At 36.1% G+C, this 19,243-nt stretch overlaps 1 protein-coding gene across 5 annotated transcripts in view; it reads left to right on the plus strand.

Moving 5' to 3' along the window:
* Window positions 1-19,243, plus strand: part of LOC106884418 (activating signal cointegrator 1 complex subunit 3) — a 491,782-nt gene that overhangs the window by 43,387 nt on the left and 429,152 nt on the right. For all 5 annotated transcript variants that reach the window (XM_052972249.2, XM_014935791.3, XM_014935790.3 and 2 more), the window contains 5 exons: window positions 511-665; window positions 5,054-5,152; window positions 5,963-6,131; window positions 12,131-12,351; window positions 14,835-14,920. In XM_052972249.2, the coding sequence (XP_052828209.1) occupies window positions 511-665; window positions 5,054-5,152; window positions 5,963-6,131; window positions 12,131-12,351; window positions 14,835-14,920 (730 nt within the window). The remainder of the gene's footprint in view (window positions 1-510; window positions 666-5,053; window positions 5,153-5,962; window positions 6,132-12,130; window positions 12,352-14,834; window positions 14,921-19,243) is intronic.

The raw sequence follows: 19,243 nt of genomic DNA on the forward strand, positions 1-19,243 counted from the left end.
TATATATATGTGTGTGTGTGTACATATATATATCATCATCATCATCTAATGTCCATTTTCTATGTTGGCATGGGCTGGACAGTTTGACAGGAGCTGGAGAGCTGCACCAGGCTCCATTTGTTTTGGCATGGTTTCTATGGTGGAATGCCCTTCCTAACACCAACCACATTACAGAGTGTACCAGGTACTTTTTACAAGGCACCAGCACAGGCACTTTTTACGTGGAACTAAGGGAAGTGGCTTGATGTGAAAATAACAAGAATTCCAAGCTTTCAAATTGTTCCAAGGAAAAAGATTAAAACCCTTAACTCATCCATTTTATATAGGTATAAAGTAGCAAAAATAAAAAACTTTGTAGTTTAACCTAGCTATCAACATTATGTATGATATTCAATTTGAAATGACTTGTTAATTATGGAAATCTTTATTACATTTTTCTTCAATTGAATTAAGCTTTGAAAGTAATTGTTTGGTTATTTCTATTCATATTATACATAATTTCATTACTAGGTCTCATGATACATCACCAGAAAATGGGAAGTAATGTGAAAAGATGTGTCCATCAGATACCATATCTTGATTTGGATGCTACAATACAACCAATTACACGCACTGTACTTCGAGTCAGATTAAATATTAAACCAGAATTTCACTGGGATGATAAGGTAATCAAAATTTCACTGTACAGATAAGTCATTCTCATATCCTTACTTCCTATTTCATATTGCTTGTTAAGTTCAAAAAATGTTCATGCATTTTAATAGTTTTGAAAGATTTCTTAATTTATCTACAGTATGATTACATTGTGCGCACATGTGTTCGCTTATTTGTTCTACATCCATTTTTCCATGCTAGAAGGAATTGGACAACTACTTACTGAGGCATTATTTTACAGTCAGGAACTCTTTCTTACTTGTTTTTCCACCCACATGTGACAATAAAACTTTTAACACACCTTACCCCAACAAACCAAACTACATCTCTTCCCTACCTCACCTTTTCTCTTGCTCTTACAGTATGCTTATGCATATCTCTCACTCTTCAATCCTGTCCTCACTACTCTGCTCACTGTATCACTGCTATCCCGTTGTCCTCCTCCCCCTCTATACACCCAGGTTTCACCAGTCACTGCATTCACGTGAAGTCTCTATTCTCTACTCATGCACCTTTGGCAATACCCTATCATTTATATTCTGACCCTCATGACTTGAGGGTATGCCCTGGCACTTCACCGCCATTTATCACTCTCTTCCATTTATATTCTGATCCCCATTCCTGGTGAGTATACCCTGGTACTTCTCCACCATCTCTCTCCTCTCTCTCTTGCACTCTCGCTATCTCCCATTCACTCTCTCTTTCTCTTGCTCTCTCCCTCTTACTGGTTTAACCATGTATATTCTCTACAGCAACATACCTGTTTCTGTCCTCATTCCTGATCTCTCTCTCTCTCTCTCTCTCTCCCCCCCTCTCTCTCTCACACACACACACACACTTTCTGATCGGATAACCACGTATCTCTTCTACAGCAAGACACCTGTTTCTGGCTCTCTATCACACTCTAACCTTTCATCATCTGGCACAAGATCACCTCCTCCAATGCTCTCTCCCTTCTCAAAGGGTCTTCGTCTTGCAAGTTACTTGGTGACTCAGTCCATTCTGTGTGGTGGTTGGTGTTAGAGAGGACATCCAACCATAAAAACCATGCCAAAACAGACATTGGAGCTTGGTGTAGTCTTCTGCTTAGCCAGCTCTTGTCATACTGTCCAACCCATGCCAGCATGGAAAACAGGCGTTAAATAATGATGATGATGATGATGATAATATATATATATACATATAATTACACACACACAGCGCACACACAGTAATGGGATGGAAAATAATTCGTATATTCATCTGAATAAATTATCTCCCTTAGCTTAAAGAAATTTTTGCTAATGAAAAAGAAAGTGATAAAAGGCTTACTACACTTTTGAAAAATGCTAAACCAGTGTAATACACTTTGACAATTTTCATATGAAGTAGTTGGGATTTGACCAAAAGAACCGGCTATTGCAAGCAAAATTAAATATTGAAAGAAACACATTTGACCAAATTTGGACATACGACAGTTTCAGACGGGCGAGAAAACCCCTGCTCACAGGCGCAATTGCACCTGCAAACCCATTTTATTGTGCCTGCAGGCTGATATACTCATATGTACAAAATGTAATAAATTTTTCAATTATAAAATTTATACAATATTCGTTTGCCTATTTGAGGCATAGGTCGTGTTTCCACTACGACTTAAAATGGTTAGACTTAAACAGAAAATCGTCCAGTAATTGCCATTTGTATGGAAATTTTGTTTTCATTATAAAGCACATATTACTAGGTTTGTACCACCCACTTGTGACCCAACTACACTCTAGCTGAAAATATAGAATACCTCATAAGTAATATAAACATCCTAAATTCAGTGGTGGCATTAGTGAAGATGTTACACGTTAATCTAATGTGTTAAACTTATCTTTGTTAATGTATATCGAATTATACAAGATTTACAGATATAGGAGATAGAACTTGTGGTCTGCCCGCGGCACTTTTTTCATTGGAAACTTTTGCCCACTGCACTAAAAAGTTTCCCAACCCCTAGTTTAACATAATAACAATGATGTGCTTTATAGAGTGTGCTTCTTTTTCAGATATATGATTCCACTGACAATATATATATATATATATATATATATATAAAAAAGGGTAAAGGTTTATTAATTTATTAATAAATCAACAATTAATAATTTTTACCAAGCCCTTCGGTATGTAAACACCATTATCGGTGGAGAACTTATTTAAAAGTTCTTATACATTTATAAACATAATTAAGGGATCAGCAAACATTTGCTTGTGAAGCAAATGTTTGCTGATCCCTTAATTATGTTTATATATATATATATATATATATATATATATATATAGAAAGAGAGAGAGAGAGAGGTTAAAGTAGTGAGGAAAGGCAAACAATTAGTCATGGCAGGACAAGGACATTTGATTTCATTTAATTCACTCTAAAAAAAATTTGCTACTTAATGAATGGTAAAAATAGTACAGACTGGTAAAGATAGCCTCTGACAGCTGTTTCTGAAAGTAAATACTAGCAGATCCAGTGTTGTGCATGGAATAAAGATACATTCTGGTGAGAGCAAAGATAAATAGCTAAGAGGCATATATGGGATATATATTGTTCACTTTCATTTTCCTTCAATGTGGAATACTGCATAACAATTCTTTTCCTCTTCTCACCTTGCTATACCACTTAACCACTCTTTCTGATCATGGATTTACCTAAAGACCCAATCCAACTGGATTTAATTAAATCCTCCTACCCTCCTGGACATAATGAACCACAACAAATATTGATGAGGAACATTCTTTCACTTTCTAACCTGTATTTCTCTGATGACAGAATACCTAACTTATAGAGTCTTCACTTGTTATGATGCTCCAATAGCTGGGATATCCCAGAAACAACTGTCAGAGACTATCTTTGCCAGTTTGTACTAGTTTTACCATTCGTTATGTAGTAAAATTTTTCTAGATTGAATTAAATGAAATCAAATGTTCTTGTCCTGCCTTGATTAATCATTTGCCTTTCCTCACTACTTTAACGTATACCTGTTGACTCAAATGGAAGCCACCATTAACCATTTTTGGAACAAAACAATCACATAACCACATCTTCAACTGCTGTTCTAACAGGAATTTTTGTGGCACACCTATTTGAGTACTTAGAATACATACCTGTTAGGTTGAGTCATCCTGACAAAAACTCCTCATATCCTATATATATATATATATATATATATATATATATCATCATCATCATCATCATCATCGTTTAACGTCCGCTTTCCATGCTAGCATGGGTTGGACGATTTGACTGAGGACTGGTGAAACCAGATGGCAACACCAGGCTCCAGTCTGATTTGGCAGAGTTTCTACAGCTGGATGCCCTTCCTAACGCCAACCACTCAGAGAGTGTAGTGGGTGCTTTTACGTGTCACCCGCACGAAAACGGCCACGCTCGAAATGGTGTCTTTTATGTGCCACCCGCACAAGCCAGTCCAGGAGCACTGGCAACGATCTCGCTCGAAAATCCTACAGGAGCCAGTCAGGTGGTACTGGCAACGGCCACGCTCAAAATGGTGCATCTCATGTGCCACCCGCACAAGAACCAGTCCAGGGGCACTGGCAACGATCTTACTTGGCTTGCCGGGTCTTCTCACGCACAGCACATTTCCAAAGGTCTCGGTCCGTAGTCATCGCCTCGGTGAGGCCCAATGTACGAAGGTCTTGCCTCACCACCTCAGCCCATATATATATATATATATATATATATGTGTGTGTGTTGTTGTATAGATATATAGAATCAAGGGAAGATGTATCAATTGAAGTGTAAGGTTATGAGGATGAATCTTCAAGGTATGAATTATACATAGGCATGGTTGAATGTATTAGAGTACAAAAACTGTTGTTAAAAGTAGTAGCATTGGTATTATTGTATCCACCTCTTATAGATGCCATGGTACATTTGTCAGTTTGGCAGGTCTTTCAGGGCAGCTCAAACAAAGATCTTAGTATCAGTTTATATTTGTGCCTACATTTTCCTGACACAAGTGATTTTGAATTAAGATAACCATCTGGTTGCAGTAAGTGTTCCAATATTAGTCTTTTTCAGTAGTGCATGAATTACAATTTTTGCTTCCATTCTTATGATTTCCATTTAATATACAAATCAGTAGTTAGATGAAGCTGGAAAGCTTAGTTACATGCCATCCTTTAGTGTTCTAGGAGATAGCTAGATGATTGAGATATTTTCGAATACCTTCTCAGATACATACAGCATTCAGTAAATCACCCTTTAACACACACATAACACATTCATAGGATTATGCCTAACATATGCATGTGTATATTGTATGAAAATATTTGCCTGTGTGTATTTATTTTTCAACCAAATTATCGTATTGATTAAATATATTGACAGTTTGTTTAAAACTTCAATTTCTTGTAGATACATGGAAAAACTGGTGAGCCTTTCTGGGTTTGGGTAGAAGACCCAGATAATAACTTTATTTACCATTCTGAAAGTTTTCTTTTACACAAGAAGAGTGTAAGTAGTTTTTGATTTGTTGTATGTAGATTTGTAGTTTTTTTTTAAATATGTGACTATCACATCATTTACCCATTATCTTTTTATTTTTTTTATTTGTTTTGGTCTTTGAACTGTGGCCATACTGTGGTACCACGTTAAAAGATTTAGTCAAACAATCAACCTCAATACTTATTTTCAAACCTAATACTTATCCGGTGATCTCTGAACTGCAGAAGATATAAACAAACCAACACCACTTGTTAAGTGGTTGGTGGGGACAAACATAAGACACACACACACACATATATATATATATATATATATATATATATATACATTCACCAGTCCTCAGTCAAATCATCCAACCCATGCTAGCATGGAAAGTGGACATTAAACGATGATGATGATGATATATATATATATATAATATATATATATATATAAACAAATATATATACATAGATTGGATAGATGGTATCTTATATATATATGTGTGTGTGTGTGTATATATATATTACATGCCAGAATGGATAACTTGACTAAAATTACAAAAACTTCCAAACTTTAAATATTCATAAAATGGCTGTGATTTCCATTTTATGCATGAAAATCTATATTTTTGCAGAAATTTTTAATAAAATCAGAACCAGTGCATCAAGCCAAAAGGATCCAAGTACTCTTAATTATTTTAAGTTGATAAATTTAGGGAGAGTGTAAGACTAATTAGATTGGTTTTGTTATTTGTTGGATATCTTGGCAATATTGTTTTTTCATTTTTTGAGAGTTTAGTTAACTGTAGAATTCTATCAAAATGTATTTTCCTTACAGGTTGTTGCTATGGAGCCACAATCAATGGTTTTTACTATTCCAATATTTGAACCATTACCAAATCAGTACTACATTCACATTTGTTCAGATCGTTGGATTGGCTCTGAGAATGTTTTGCCAATATCTTTTCAACATTTGATCCTTCCTGAAAGGCATCCTCCTCACACAAGTAAGTTTATTCCTGCAATCTCTACTATCTTTTATTTTAAATAAAATACTTTTTACCTTTTTTTACTTGTCTTAGTCATTAGACTGTGCCCATGCTGGGGCACTGCTTTGAAGAATTTTAGTCAAATGAATCAACCCCAGTACTTATTATTTTTTTGTAAAGCCTGATACTTATTCTATCAGTCATTTTTGCTGAACCACTAAATACACCAACACCAGTAGTCAGGCGGTTGTTGAAGACAAACACCTACACAAAGACACACACACACACATTTATATACATATATATACTAACAGAGATACCCACAACACTCTTGGAGTGGTTGGCGTTAGGAAGGGCATCCAGCTGTAGAAACTCTGCCAGATCAGACTGGAGCCTGGTGCAGCCATCTGGCTCACCAGTCCTCAGTCAAACCGTCAAACCCATGCCAGCATGGAAAGCAGACGTTAAATGATGATGATCTATATATATATATATATATATATATATATATATATATATATATATATATCATCATCATCATCATCATCATCGTTTAACGTCCGCTTTCCATGCTAGCATGGGTTGGACGATTTGACTGAGGACTGGTGAAACCGGATGGCAACACCAGGCTCCAGTCTAATTTGGCAGAGTTTCTACAGCTGGATGCCCTTCCTAACGCCAACCACTCAGAGAGTGTAGTGGGTGCTTTTACGTGTCACCCGCACAAAGGCCAGTCAGGCGGTACTGGCAACGGCCACGCTCGAAATGGTGTCTTTTATGTGCCACCCGCACAAGATCCAGTCCAGGGGCACTGGCAACGATCTCGCTCGAAAACCCTACGAAGGCCAGTCAGGTGGTACTGGCAACGGTCAAGCTCAAAATGGTGCATCTTATGTGCCACCCGCACAAGAACCAGTCCAGGGGCACTGGCAACGATCTCACTTGGCTTGCCGGGTCTTCTCACGCACAGCACATTTCCAAAGGTCTCGGTCAGTAGTCATCGCCTCGGTGAGGCCCAATGTTCGAAGGTCTTGCCTCACCACCTCAACCCAGGTCTTCCTGGGCCTACCTCTTCCACGGGTTCCCTCAACTGTTAGGGTGTGGGACTTTTTCACGCAGCTATCCTCATTCATTCTCACCACATGTCCATACCAGCGCAATCGTCTCTCTTGCACACCACAACTGATGCTTCTTATGTTCAGCTTTTCTCTCAAGATACTTACACTCTGACGGGTATGCACATTGACATTACACATCCAGCGGAGCATACTGGCTTCGTTCCTTGCGAGCTTACGCATGTCCTCAGCAGTCACAGCCTATGTTTCACTGCCATGTAGCATGGTTGTTCGTACACATGCGTCATACAGTCTGCCTTTTACTCTGAGTGAGAGTCCCTTTGTCGCCAGCAGAGGTAAGAGCTCTCTAAACTTTGCCCAGGCTATTCTTATTCTAGCAGCTACACTTTCAGCGCATCCGCCCCCACTACTAACTTGGTCACCCAGATAGTGGAAGCTATCGACTACCTCTAGTTTTTCTCCCTGGAATGAGATAGAAGTTGTTTCTTGTTTGTTTACAGTGTTTATTGCACCTGAACATCTGCCACATACAAAAACTAACTTCGTAGTTAATCTGCCTTTGATATTGCTGCACCTCTTATGTGTCCATAGCTTGCACCGGGTACATCTTATAGAGTTACTACCTACTCCTTTTCTACATACTGAGCAGGGCCATCTACCTGAAGGGGTTTGTGTTTTATCTACCTTCCTACTTATTAGGATTTTGATTTTTGCTAGGTTGACTCTAAGGCCTTTCGATTCTAGTCCTTGCTTCCACACCTGAAACTTCTCCTCTAGTTTTGATAGTGACTCCGCAATTAGTGCAAGGTCATCAGCATAGAGGAGCTCCCAGGGGCAACATGTCTTGAATTCCTCTGTGATCGCCTGGAGGACTATGATAAATAGGAGGGGGCTGAGGACGGAACCTTGGTGGACCCCTACCTCTACCCGGAATTCATTACTGTACTCATTTCCAACCCTCACCTTACTGACAGCATCTCTGTACATGGCTCACACAGCTCTCACTAACCATTCTTCTATCCCAAGTTTCCTCATTGACCACCAGATAAGGGATCGGGAGACCCTGTCAAAGGCTTTCTCCATGTCAACGAAGGCCAGGTACAGAGGTTTATCCTTGGCTAGGTATTTCTCCTGCAGCTGTCTTACTAGAAATATGGCATCAGTAGTGCTTTTACCTGGCACGAACCCAAACTGCATCTCATCTAAATTGATTCGCTCCCTAATTAGTTGGGCTATGACCCTCTCCGTAACTTTCATAACCTGATCTAACAGCTTGATGCCTCTGTAATTATTTGTATCTAAAGCGTCACCTTTACCTTTGTAGCAGTTGACTATGGTGCTGCTACACCAGTCATTGGGTATGACTCCTTCATGTATCACCTGGTTCGTAATACGGGTGACTAGGCTGTAGCCAACACTGCCAGATATTTTGAGCATCTCTGCAGTGATTCCTGATGGGCCGGGGGCTTTCCCTGTCTTATATACATATATGTACATATACATCTATATATATATATATGTATATATATATATATATATTGACACATATATACACGCTTATGTATATATCCATATATCTACACACATATATATATAGATATACACTCACACACACACACACACAAACATGTACATAAATACATTTTGAAAGTAATTGAAATTGAAACCATATAATAGTGAAAGTATTGATAGAGATCCTATTGTTTCACTTTTGACATGTAATATGGAAACAGTACAAGAGATAAGAGGTTGCTCTGGGCTTGCATTAGGCAAGAAGTTGAAAATTTGTTTTGGCCCATGACACTGCATAGACCCTAAGTAAGGCATGTGGAAAATTTGAATGAAATCCATTCGGTGGTTCTCAAGTTTTAGTGATGCACACATACCGACGAACACACATTCTCAGCTTTATATTTATAGATATTTATGGTGGGCTTCTTTCAGTTTCTGTCTACCAAATCCACTCACATGGCTTTGGTTGGCCTGAGGCTATACTAGAAGACACTTGCTACAATGGAACTGAACCCAGAACCATGTGATTAGGAAGCAAACTTCTTGCCACACAGCCTCATCTTTGTTTATGAATAATAAATGAAAAAAACAAGTAATTTTAATTAAAGAATTTACATGATTAATGCATACATTCAACACACTTTGTAAAAAATTTGGATTTCTTTTTGCCTGGAAACCTGTTAAATTAGTAGTTGTAATTTTGATTCCTTTTCTCGTGTATTTGATTCTTCTCATTTATACTACCAAATTGATTTTAGATGTAAGACAAAATATCCCCTTTAATTGTTTTCCATCTTGCTGTGAGGTTATTAAAGATGCATGAGTTAGGAATTGTTAACTCATTTATTGATCTTCCTTCATTCAGCTTTGTCTTGAGGCAATCGTGTAATTAGCTCTCGTTTAACTCCCCTATTCTAAGTCTTCGCTTTTCATTGGTTTCTTCTAGGTTCTACAATAATTAGATTGAAATAATACTTCATAAGAAATAAAAACACTAGAGATTGATGAAATTAAGGATGCTCTGCATTACTGAATACCATTTCAATAAAATCCATGAAATAAAATACATTTTTTTTTTTAAATAAAGAGCCCAATAGAATTCTGTAACTTCTTTTCATTATCCCTATTAATCATTCTCATTATGATAATAGCAATCCAATTGTCTTCATTGTATAGAACTACTGATACAAATAATTGCTTTATATTGGCTTTATTGTGATCTTCTTCAAATTAAGATAGATTTCACATCCACATTACAGTTGAGTGACTTGTTTTAGGAATTTGAATTTAGATATCCAGGTCATTCAAATTTTGAGTTGTATTCATCCCATGTTATATTTAAAATGAGTTTAAAAGTCCTGTTTTTTTTTAATTATATTGGTTCAGTATTAGTGTAAAATTATTGTTACTTTAGATTCAGTTGTTTTTAAGAGTTATTTGCTGGTCTTTTTTTTTATGATAATTTCAGCATATTTCCATTTGTAATAGTACATTTTTTTTTTATATATACTATATTATTATTATTTTTTCCTTATATATACTGTATTATTTCCTTATATATACTATACTATTTGTTCCACTATTTTTAAAGTAGCTAAAAATCTTGGTTTATCTCATTGGGGCAATCTGTATAAATTTTAAAGTAAAATGCTTGTTGACATGAAAGACAAACTTTCTTAGCTACTAATAGTACTAAAACATTTCATTGTATAATTAATGATGCATTTCCTATTTTGGATTAAAATAAATCAAAATAAGAACTTTGTAATAAATCAGCTTTACTTTAGCTAGCATCCTTGTCTTATACATCAATTCTAAACACAAATAAATGAATTAAGAGATTTCTTTACAAATTAAAACTGAAACTATATTCTTGACAGAGAATGATTTTCTTGAACTTTATATGTTGCTTCTTCCTTCAACATAGCATCAAAACTTAAAATCATATGATCCTATTTACTGTCTATGTTAAAAAAATTTGGCCTGTTCATTGCAAATATAGATATATTTTCTCATTTTCAATTTTTTTCCACTTGCTGGGTGTGGAGGAAGAGATAGTACTCATGATCTTTAGAGGCCCTCCAAGACTGATGAGATTGATGTCATTAATGTTCCATTTAAACTGTTGCAAGCAAACACCTGCAAGAAAGACATGGGCAGGGAGGAGATTTCAGAGGGATGAAGTTCTGGGGAGGAAAGGCTAGGCATAGCAAGGGGCTGGGTGCAAAGTTGGACACAACAAGGGTCATAAGAGGTGGAGAGACATCCTATGTTAAGGCTGTACTTCTGCCAGGACAGATCTTTAGTAATAGTGAGGCCTAATTTTTGGCTGTGAAAGCTCCAGGTGAGTGCCACTCATGTTTTAGTTGTTTAGTTTTTTTTGGTCTTCTTTTTTTTTTTATTGTACCTAAGTGGGTTGGGAGTGCCTGAGTAGTGGAGGTACAAGATTAGAGAGCTCTGAGAAATAAAGACCTTTATAATAGCAATAGAAAAGACAGAAGAGATAGTATCCCTTGGAGCTGGTGGCTGGAGCATGTTTGTGAGTATTTTAATGTCAGTCAGTTGAGTGGCTCTTCTCTGGATGTGTTTCAAGATGTTTGTGTGTATAGCAGTAACACTGTCCCACATGTGAGAGCAACACTCCATTGTGAACCTCACTTGAGCTTTGAAGAGTGTTTGCAAATTTTGGGGCTGAAATATCTTCTGGCTTAATGGCTTGATGAGAAGTCATTCTTTTGGATATTGTCTTAGCTATGTTAAAGAAGTGCTTTTGCCAGAAAAGATCCTTGGTGATGGTGAGACTTTGGATCTGGAGTGACTGGAGGATGTAAGCTGAGTTCTGCTCATATTTAGTTGCTTCTGTTTGTTCATATTTTTGTTTTTGTTAATTTACAATATCACAACTGGCACATGTGAAAACTATTCTAGATCATATAATTATTTATTTTCCAATATGAAATACAAATTTCATAATTTTATTTGAAACTTACAGTTTCACTAATTTGTGTGTATTCTACTTGTATAAAATATTCTGAAGAGCACTAATTAGTTGATCAGCTGATTAGGTTGGTTTTCTACTGATTTACTTTCTGTGCTTGAAATAAGACCAAAATATTCAGGTTCCCTTTTTAAAAAAAAAATGTTCATTAGTAAATTGAATTTGTCTTTATATCCTAATTACCTTGTCTTTTAACTAAATAGCTATATTTTTCAGTTCAATACTAATTATTGATTATATTGTTCAATGTGTTGATCAGTTTTAATCTTAAAAATAGGTGGGTTGATGTCAACTTATCCATTATTCAATTAACACATTACATTAAGATCAGTAATCTCATCTGTTCTTTACATTATAGTAATGATTTTCTCAATAATAATTAGAATTTTAAAAATGTATTTTCTAAAAATTTGCTTATTATTCTTTTGCAGAGCTTTTGGATTTGAATCCATTACCAAAGACTGCTTTGAAAAACAAAGAATATGAAGACTTATATAAATTTAGTCACTTCAATCCAGTGCAGACACAAATTTTTCACACACTTTACCACACTGACTCCAACATTCTTTTAGGAGCACCAACAGGTTCTGGCAAAACAGTTGCTGCAGAAATTGCAATCTTTAGAGTGTTCCAGGTTTACAAGAAGGCTAAGGTATTTCCATAATTAAATCAAAACTGCTTCTACTCACCCTTAGACATCATTATCGTTGCTGTCATCATCATCATCATCATCATCATCATCATATCAATTTTTATTTTTGTGTTGGCACAAATTAAATGGGTATGTAGTACTGTCTATAAATGATTTATCAAACTGAGTCCTCTCAGTTATGAGTCTTCACTTTCTGAAATCTGTCATCACTTCTTTTGACGATTACCTTGTGCTTTTTCAGCATAGCAGATGTTGTTTAGTCTTCTTTCCTTACGTATATTCAGCAACTTTTTCACTTCGCTTCTATTCAGTTTTGCATATCTGTATCAATTGTATTTAATTCTTTCCTCTTTAGTCTCCGCTAATCTTCACACAACACACACGGTACCATATAACATTTACTTTTTATATATCCTTCATACAGCCTACTATTTGTTACCATCAGAAACACCACTTCTCTAATCTTTTCCCTCTTCAACCTGTTTTTTTTTTTTTTGTAACATTAGCTACTATATAATCACCCGTATCACTTTCAACTTTACTTATATTATTTAGTGGGAAACAATTCATCCAGCTCATTTGTTTTTCTCTCTGGTGTTTATATCATTTGTTGGCATATATACCCAAAAGATATGTATGTAAACTCACACTCATACAGGGCTTTTTCACAGTGTCTGTGCAATTCCATTTGTAAGGCTTTGGTCAACCTGAAGTTAGAGCAGAGGACACTTGCCCAAGGTGCCACCCAATGAGAGTGTAAGGCAGTGGTCATCCTGAGGTTAGAACTGAGGACACTTGCCCAAAGTGCTACCCAGAACCACATAGTTTTGAAGCAAACTTCTTAACTTTATGACCATGCCTGCATCTCCAACTCTGCATAATTTCTTCTAAAGAAATTATTCATTGATTTAATTTAATTAACTCATCTCAGTCTCTTCCTGCTACATGCATCTTCAACTGTGCAGGTATGGTACAAAAACCTTCCTCCCTTGTTTAGATGCATATTAACTAGTAAAGCTGAGCTGGTGATAAGATGTTTTTATGTAGCTAATGTTTTATGTTTTGTTTTTTTTTTCTATTAGCATCAGAGTTTGGACTGGTGCACATTGTGTGTTTTCTGTTGAAATGTTTGTCAGCCTGTAAAAGGTGGGGGGTTTCTTTGCCATGCCCTGTATATGTCATGTGCATCAACAATAGCGCACCCAGTCCACATAAAATGTACTGGTCCACATAACAAGCACCTGTGCTGGTGCCACGTAAAAAATAGCCAGCACACTCTGTAAAGTAGTTGGCGTTAGGAAGGGCATCCAACCATAGAAGCCAAGCCAAATCAGACTGGAACCTCAATTTGTCAGTTCATGTTAAACCATCCTTCCCATGCCAGCATGAAAAGAGGGGCATTAAATGATGACAATGGTGTTGATAATGAACATGTGCTAAGCTTTACTCTGATCTTTCTTTCTAAATGACAGGTTTTCCTTTGCACTAATTAAACCCAGTCTAAACTTAGCATATTTCACTCCTTATTTCACTTGATTAATTTGCTCCCCCCCCCCCCCTCTCTCGATTTGGAATTCTACAAGCATGTTCTTTGTCTAAACTTCAAATAATTGTGTAGGATTTTTTGACCATCTTTTACAAAGGTTCTGCAGAAACTAGTGTTGGTGTGTTTTGTCAAAAATTATTTAAATAAGTTCATATCTTCAAATGTCAAGAGTACTACTAAGCAAATGCTTAGTGCTTTACTAAACATGAAAACTTATTCTAGTTTTCAAATAAGAGCTTTGATTGAAATATCAGTATTCATGCCCCTCGGTTGTGTATTTCTAGCCTGGTTTTGTTTTTAAGCAAAAATATTGTCTGTCTCTTTGAGAATATCTAAAGAACATCAATGTGCAATAATAACTTTTCCAGATTTTTTCTTTTTTATTCATATGTGCCTGATTGTATTGTTTTGAGTGCCGAACTGCTCTCTGTTTTGGAAACTCTTTCTAGAAAATTTTATTTCTTTCTTTAATTTCTAATAACATCTGCTGTAAAAAATTATACTTATGTCTCTAAACTGCCAAATGTGAAACAATTTAACTATTTTCATTCAGTTTCAATGGGTGCATTGTTAATGTGCTGAAGTACTTAGTAACTGACATTGTGTTGAGTAAAGACACTAATTTTCTTATACCTACCTGTCTGCATAGGTAAAACAAATGCCACTCCCATTCTTGTGACTACAATAGTAGGTTAAAATCTTAACTATGCAATTATTGGCATACTTTTATTAAACAAACACAAACACTCTCTCCCTCTCTCTCTCTCTCTCTCTCTCTCTCTCTCATTCCAAATGGTTCGTATTAGACATCCAATGCTGGAATTACCATACATTCCAAGCTAATATAAAAAAAAAAAACTAAACAATAGAAATAAAAATATCTTATCTATCCCTTTACTTCTGTACAGTTATTTTCTAATGCTTTAATTTCTTTCAGGCTGTTTACATTGCACCACTAAAAGCTTTAGTCAGAGAAAGAATAACTGATTGGAAAGTGAGAATTGAACAGAAACTGGGTAAAAAGTAAGTTTCATGATTTCAAAGCATTAAATTTGCCAAGTTATTGCAGTATTTATTTATTCATTTATTTTGATAATGACTTAGAGGAGAAAGGACAACCCCCATGATCTATTTCAGAGTCTTTGAGATTGGTGAGAAGACAGCAGGAGACAAAGAACTGGTCTGAATGCTTATAAAAGAGTGGCTTTTATAAGGCATTGATTGATCTGAGGCGAATGTAAAAAAAACACTTGCTGAAGGAGGTGCAGTAGAATTGAATCCGGAAATGTGTATGAGAGGGTGCTGAAAAGTCCTTGGCTTTAAGGGTATCACAAAAGGCCTGGTTGGAGGCTCAACCTTCTGAGTTCTTTTAGAAAAACAGGAGGACTGTTGCAATAAGTGTGTGACTCTGAGAATGGAATATGTTAAATAAAACCATCATAAACTAATCCTCCTGTATTTTCTTTTACCCAAAGCCAGGAACTTTTCAGCACCACCACCCCCTCATAGTTGTGAAGCAGATTTCTGACTGAATCTTGGGGTTAGTAGCCTGTGCTCTTAACCACTATGCCATATGCCTGTGGGCAATTATGGAATGAATTTTAGGGCTTATAAATCTAATATTTTCCTATCCTTCCTTACTATTGGTTCCCATATGCTACTCATATCTGCACTCAATCTGCTTAGGAGGTTGTTGTGTCCTAGCATATGTGCTGCTTCTTTTAGTTTTCGTATTTTCCAGTGATGTTTTCTGTCTATTATTTTAACTTCATCCCACAGGGGGAGGTGGTCTCCATTTTTTCCATACATGATCAGCTATACCCGATTTATCAATATCTTCTCGTGTCACAGCTTTGCAATGTTTCTCTACCCATATTTGGAGGGGGCAGCATGTTTCGCCTTTGTATAACCTACCACAGCTGCATGGGATGGAGTATTTGTGGTTTTACTCGAAGGAGATATTTGCAAAGTGTTGTATTACTCTTGAATACTGTCCTGATGTCATATGGGCCGCATATCTTTTGTATCTTTTCAGAGAGGCCTTTCACATAGGGTAGACAGACTGTGGACAGTTCATTGGTTTCATCCTGTCTATTCTTCATAATTGGAGTGGATAGCATGTTTTGGGGGTAGTTGTTGCTTAATAGATTGTTACTGAGTTTGATCATTTCTTTGTGGTGGGTATCACGATTGCTACTTATATTCTTTGCTCGATGTTTTAGGCACTGAGCAATCCCTCTCTTTACACTGTATGGATGGTGAGAATTGAAGTTGAGGTATCGTCCAGTGAATTGAAGTTGAGGTATCTTCAAATGTAAATAATGTACATAATTCCTCATCTCTTAAATATATAACTGTAGGGTTTTACTGTATTTACTTATATCTACACATTTTCATCATTTCATTCCCCAATCAACATAGTATAGCTGTAAATATTAAAAATTTTCTCATCTTTTAAGGCAAGGTTAACAGCTAGAAAAGTGCTGATACTATTTCTAGCCCACATTCAGGCTCCCTCATTGGCTCTTTCAGTCAAGATGCAGTTAGCTGAGTTAATAATGTGCTGGTTTATTGTCCTGGAAAAAATTGTTAAACTAGTTGCCCAATACATCAAAATATAACTAGATACCTTACTGACTTGCAGTTCATTGTTGTGAATTGTACGAGCATCATACAATCAACAGGTAGTTAGTTAGCTTGCAGTGATAAATTCAAATCTTCCTTGACTGGTGTCTTATTCTGATATCTCTTAAATCCTTAACTCTTTTGATATAAACTTGTCTGAGACACCCTTGGTTCTATTATATATACTTCATGTCTTAAAATTGTAGTCTTCCATAAAAATTTCTTATTAATATTTGTTCCAAGCTTCAGCTAAATTTTTCATTATTTTAAAAATTAATTGAAATAAAAAGTGTATTTCAACAGAAATTTGCTAACAAAAGGGTTAATGTCTTGAAAAATAGTGAGATGAGCAATAACTGACAGCAAACTGTAGTGAGTATATGAAAGGAGCAATTTATTACTTCTTTCTTGAGTTATTAAATTTAATAATTTAATGTAAGCAACTTATTATATTGAACAATAATCATTACAAATTTATTATTAGGCATATCAAGGTATTAACATAGCAGAATCACAAGAGCAGCAGGTAGAATAGCTGGCAGTATTTAGTTATGTCCCTTTATGTTTTGAGCTTAGCTTTTCGTTTTCCAGATACATTAAAAATATGGTTACAGTTGGTGAAAAAAGAACTGGTCAAGTACTGGAGATCAGTCACCCATACTGACATATATCCTCGTGTAAAAGTTGAATTTTTTAGACCATTTTTTATGGTCAAATTTATGGGGTTGACTATTACATGGATACTACTTTTGAGGGGCTGAATTTCAAGCTAGAATCCAAAGTACTGTATCAGCAGCAGAAACCCAACTGAAATTGCAGTAATATTACCAATTCTATGCATCAAAACATATGTCCTAGTAAAATATAAAGGTTGCATGGGAACCACTAGCGATTAATTGAATGTTTTTAGGCTTACCAAAGTCATACCTTTATAGGAATTCAGACAGTGGCATTGCCAGTGTTCACCAATAGGGCTGTCTGTGAAATATGTTTTTCACCATGTAAACAAGTGTATGACACATGTGTTTATTGTGCTTGAAGATGTATGCAGGCTTGCAGTATATCCTGTGCATACATTTTAGTATTGATGATGTAGCACCCTTCAACAGATGTGTAGTGCTCACTATTAAATGGTGTTTTACTATAAGCACCGAGCATTTCATTATAAGCACCAAGCATTCCACCTATAGAGCAATTTTGTAACAGTGTTATTTTTACATACAGGATAACACAGTACCTTGACCCATAAACGTTGTCCTGTTCATAATAGGATCAACTTTTATACAGGGTCTATGGAAAATTCCCAATTTTTTGGCCAAAAATAGTGGGGCTGATTTTACATGAGATTGATTATTACTCTAGTATATAAAGTATATCTTCTTCCTTGAAAATGTGCAGTCTTGTACCTATTCAAGATTTACTACTGGAGATAGTACAAGTTATAGAGTACTATATTAGATGCTTTATAATTTGGTTTTTCTCATGTTACAATTTATATCCTGCTAGGTCCAACTTATTATTCTTCCATCAGCTACCTATATTAGAACATGACTGAAGTCAAGTCAGTTGACAAAAACTATTCTCCCAATACTAGATATATATGAAGGCAAACATAGTTGTGTCGGAAAGAAGTCACACTACACAGCAATTTTGACAAATGTCTTCCACAATATCTCATGTCAAACAAAGCTTTGTGAGTGAAATTGGATTGACAGAAACTGTAAGGTGGTTCATCAGAGTTCAGCAGAGAAAACAGAATTGGTGTATTAAAAAAGAAAAGGAAACTCCTAAACCCTTGCTGTGTATCGTGTTATCCTAGTTACATCCCTTTATGCACATATACATGTTAAATTTGTCTTTCATTCTTATATATGTCATTAAAATAAGTACCAGTATGATTGTAGTCTAATGACTGAAACCAATAGGTGCAGAGATGGCTGTGTGGTTAAGATGTTTGCTTTCCAATTACATGGTTTCAGTTTCAGTCCCACTGTATGGCACCTTGGGCAAGTGTTTTCTGCTGTAGTCTGGGTCAACAAAAACCTTGTCCAAGAATCTTCTCTGTGTGTGTGTGTGTGTGTGTGTGTGTGTGTATGTCTCCGTGTCTTTACATTGCTTGGATGTCATTCATTTCCAGTATTCTATGTAAACATATCTGATCATGGATTGACAACTGGGAGGGTATCTGGCTGTAGAAAATCTGCTCTTTCCCAGGCAAGCACAGAAAAGTGAACATTAAAATGTTGATGATGATGATGATGTGTAAACTTTACAATGCTTAGCTAGTACTTGTTACTGAGAATAACTTGATAGGTTGTCCAGTGCTATGGCAAATTGTTTAAAGTGCCTTTGTAATCTAAGTGTCTGCACTTAGGCGACATTTTGACCCTGGCAAAACATTCAGGATGTGACAACTGGAAAGAGAGAGGATTGCAAAATGAATATCAGCAGTTGGCTGGTATTCAGTTTCAACTGAGTAAACTGGAGCAGTGTGAAATTATGTACTTTCTTTAGAGAATACAACATGCCAACAGGTCTTGGAATTGAACTCAGATAAGTTTGATCATTAGCTCAGCACCTTAACAATTAAGCTGCATGCCTTTACATAACCACACATACACACATGTGCATGCTTGTGTGTGTGTAAGTATATGTCAAGCACCCACTACACTCTCTGAGTAGTTGGCGTTAGGAAGGGCATCCAGCTGTAGAAACTCTGCC

Source organism: Octopus bimaculoides, chromosome 1 (genome assembly GCF_046866305.1).
Source record: "Octopus bimaculoides isolate indiv1 chromosome 1, ASM4686630v1, whole genome shotgun sequence".
In the NCBI taxonomy this organism is placed as follows: domain Eukaryota; kingdom Metazoa; phylum Mollusca; class Cephalopoda; order Octopoda; family Octopodidae; genus Octopus; species Octopus bimaculoides.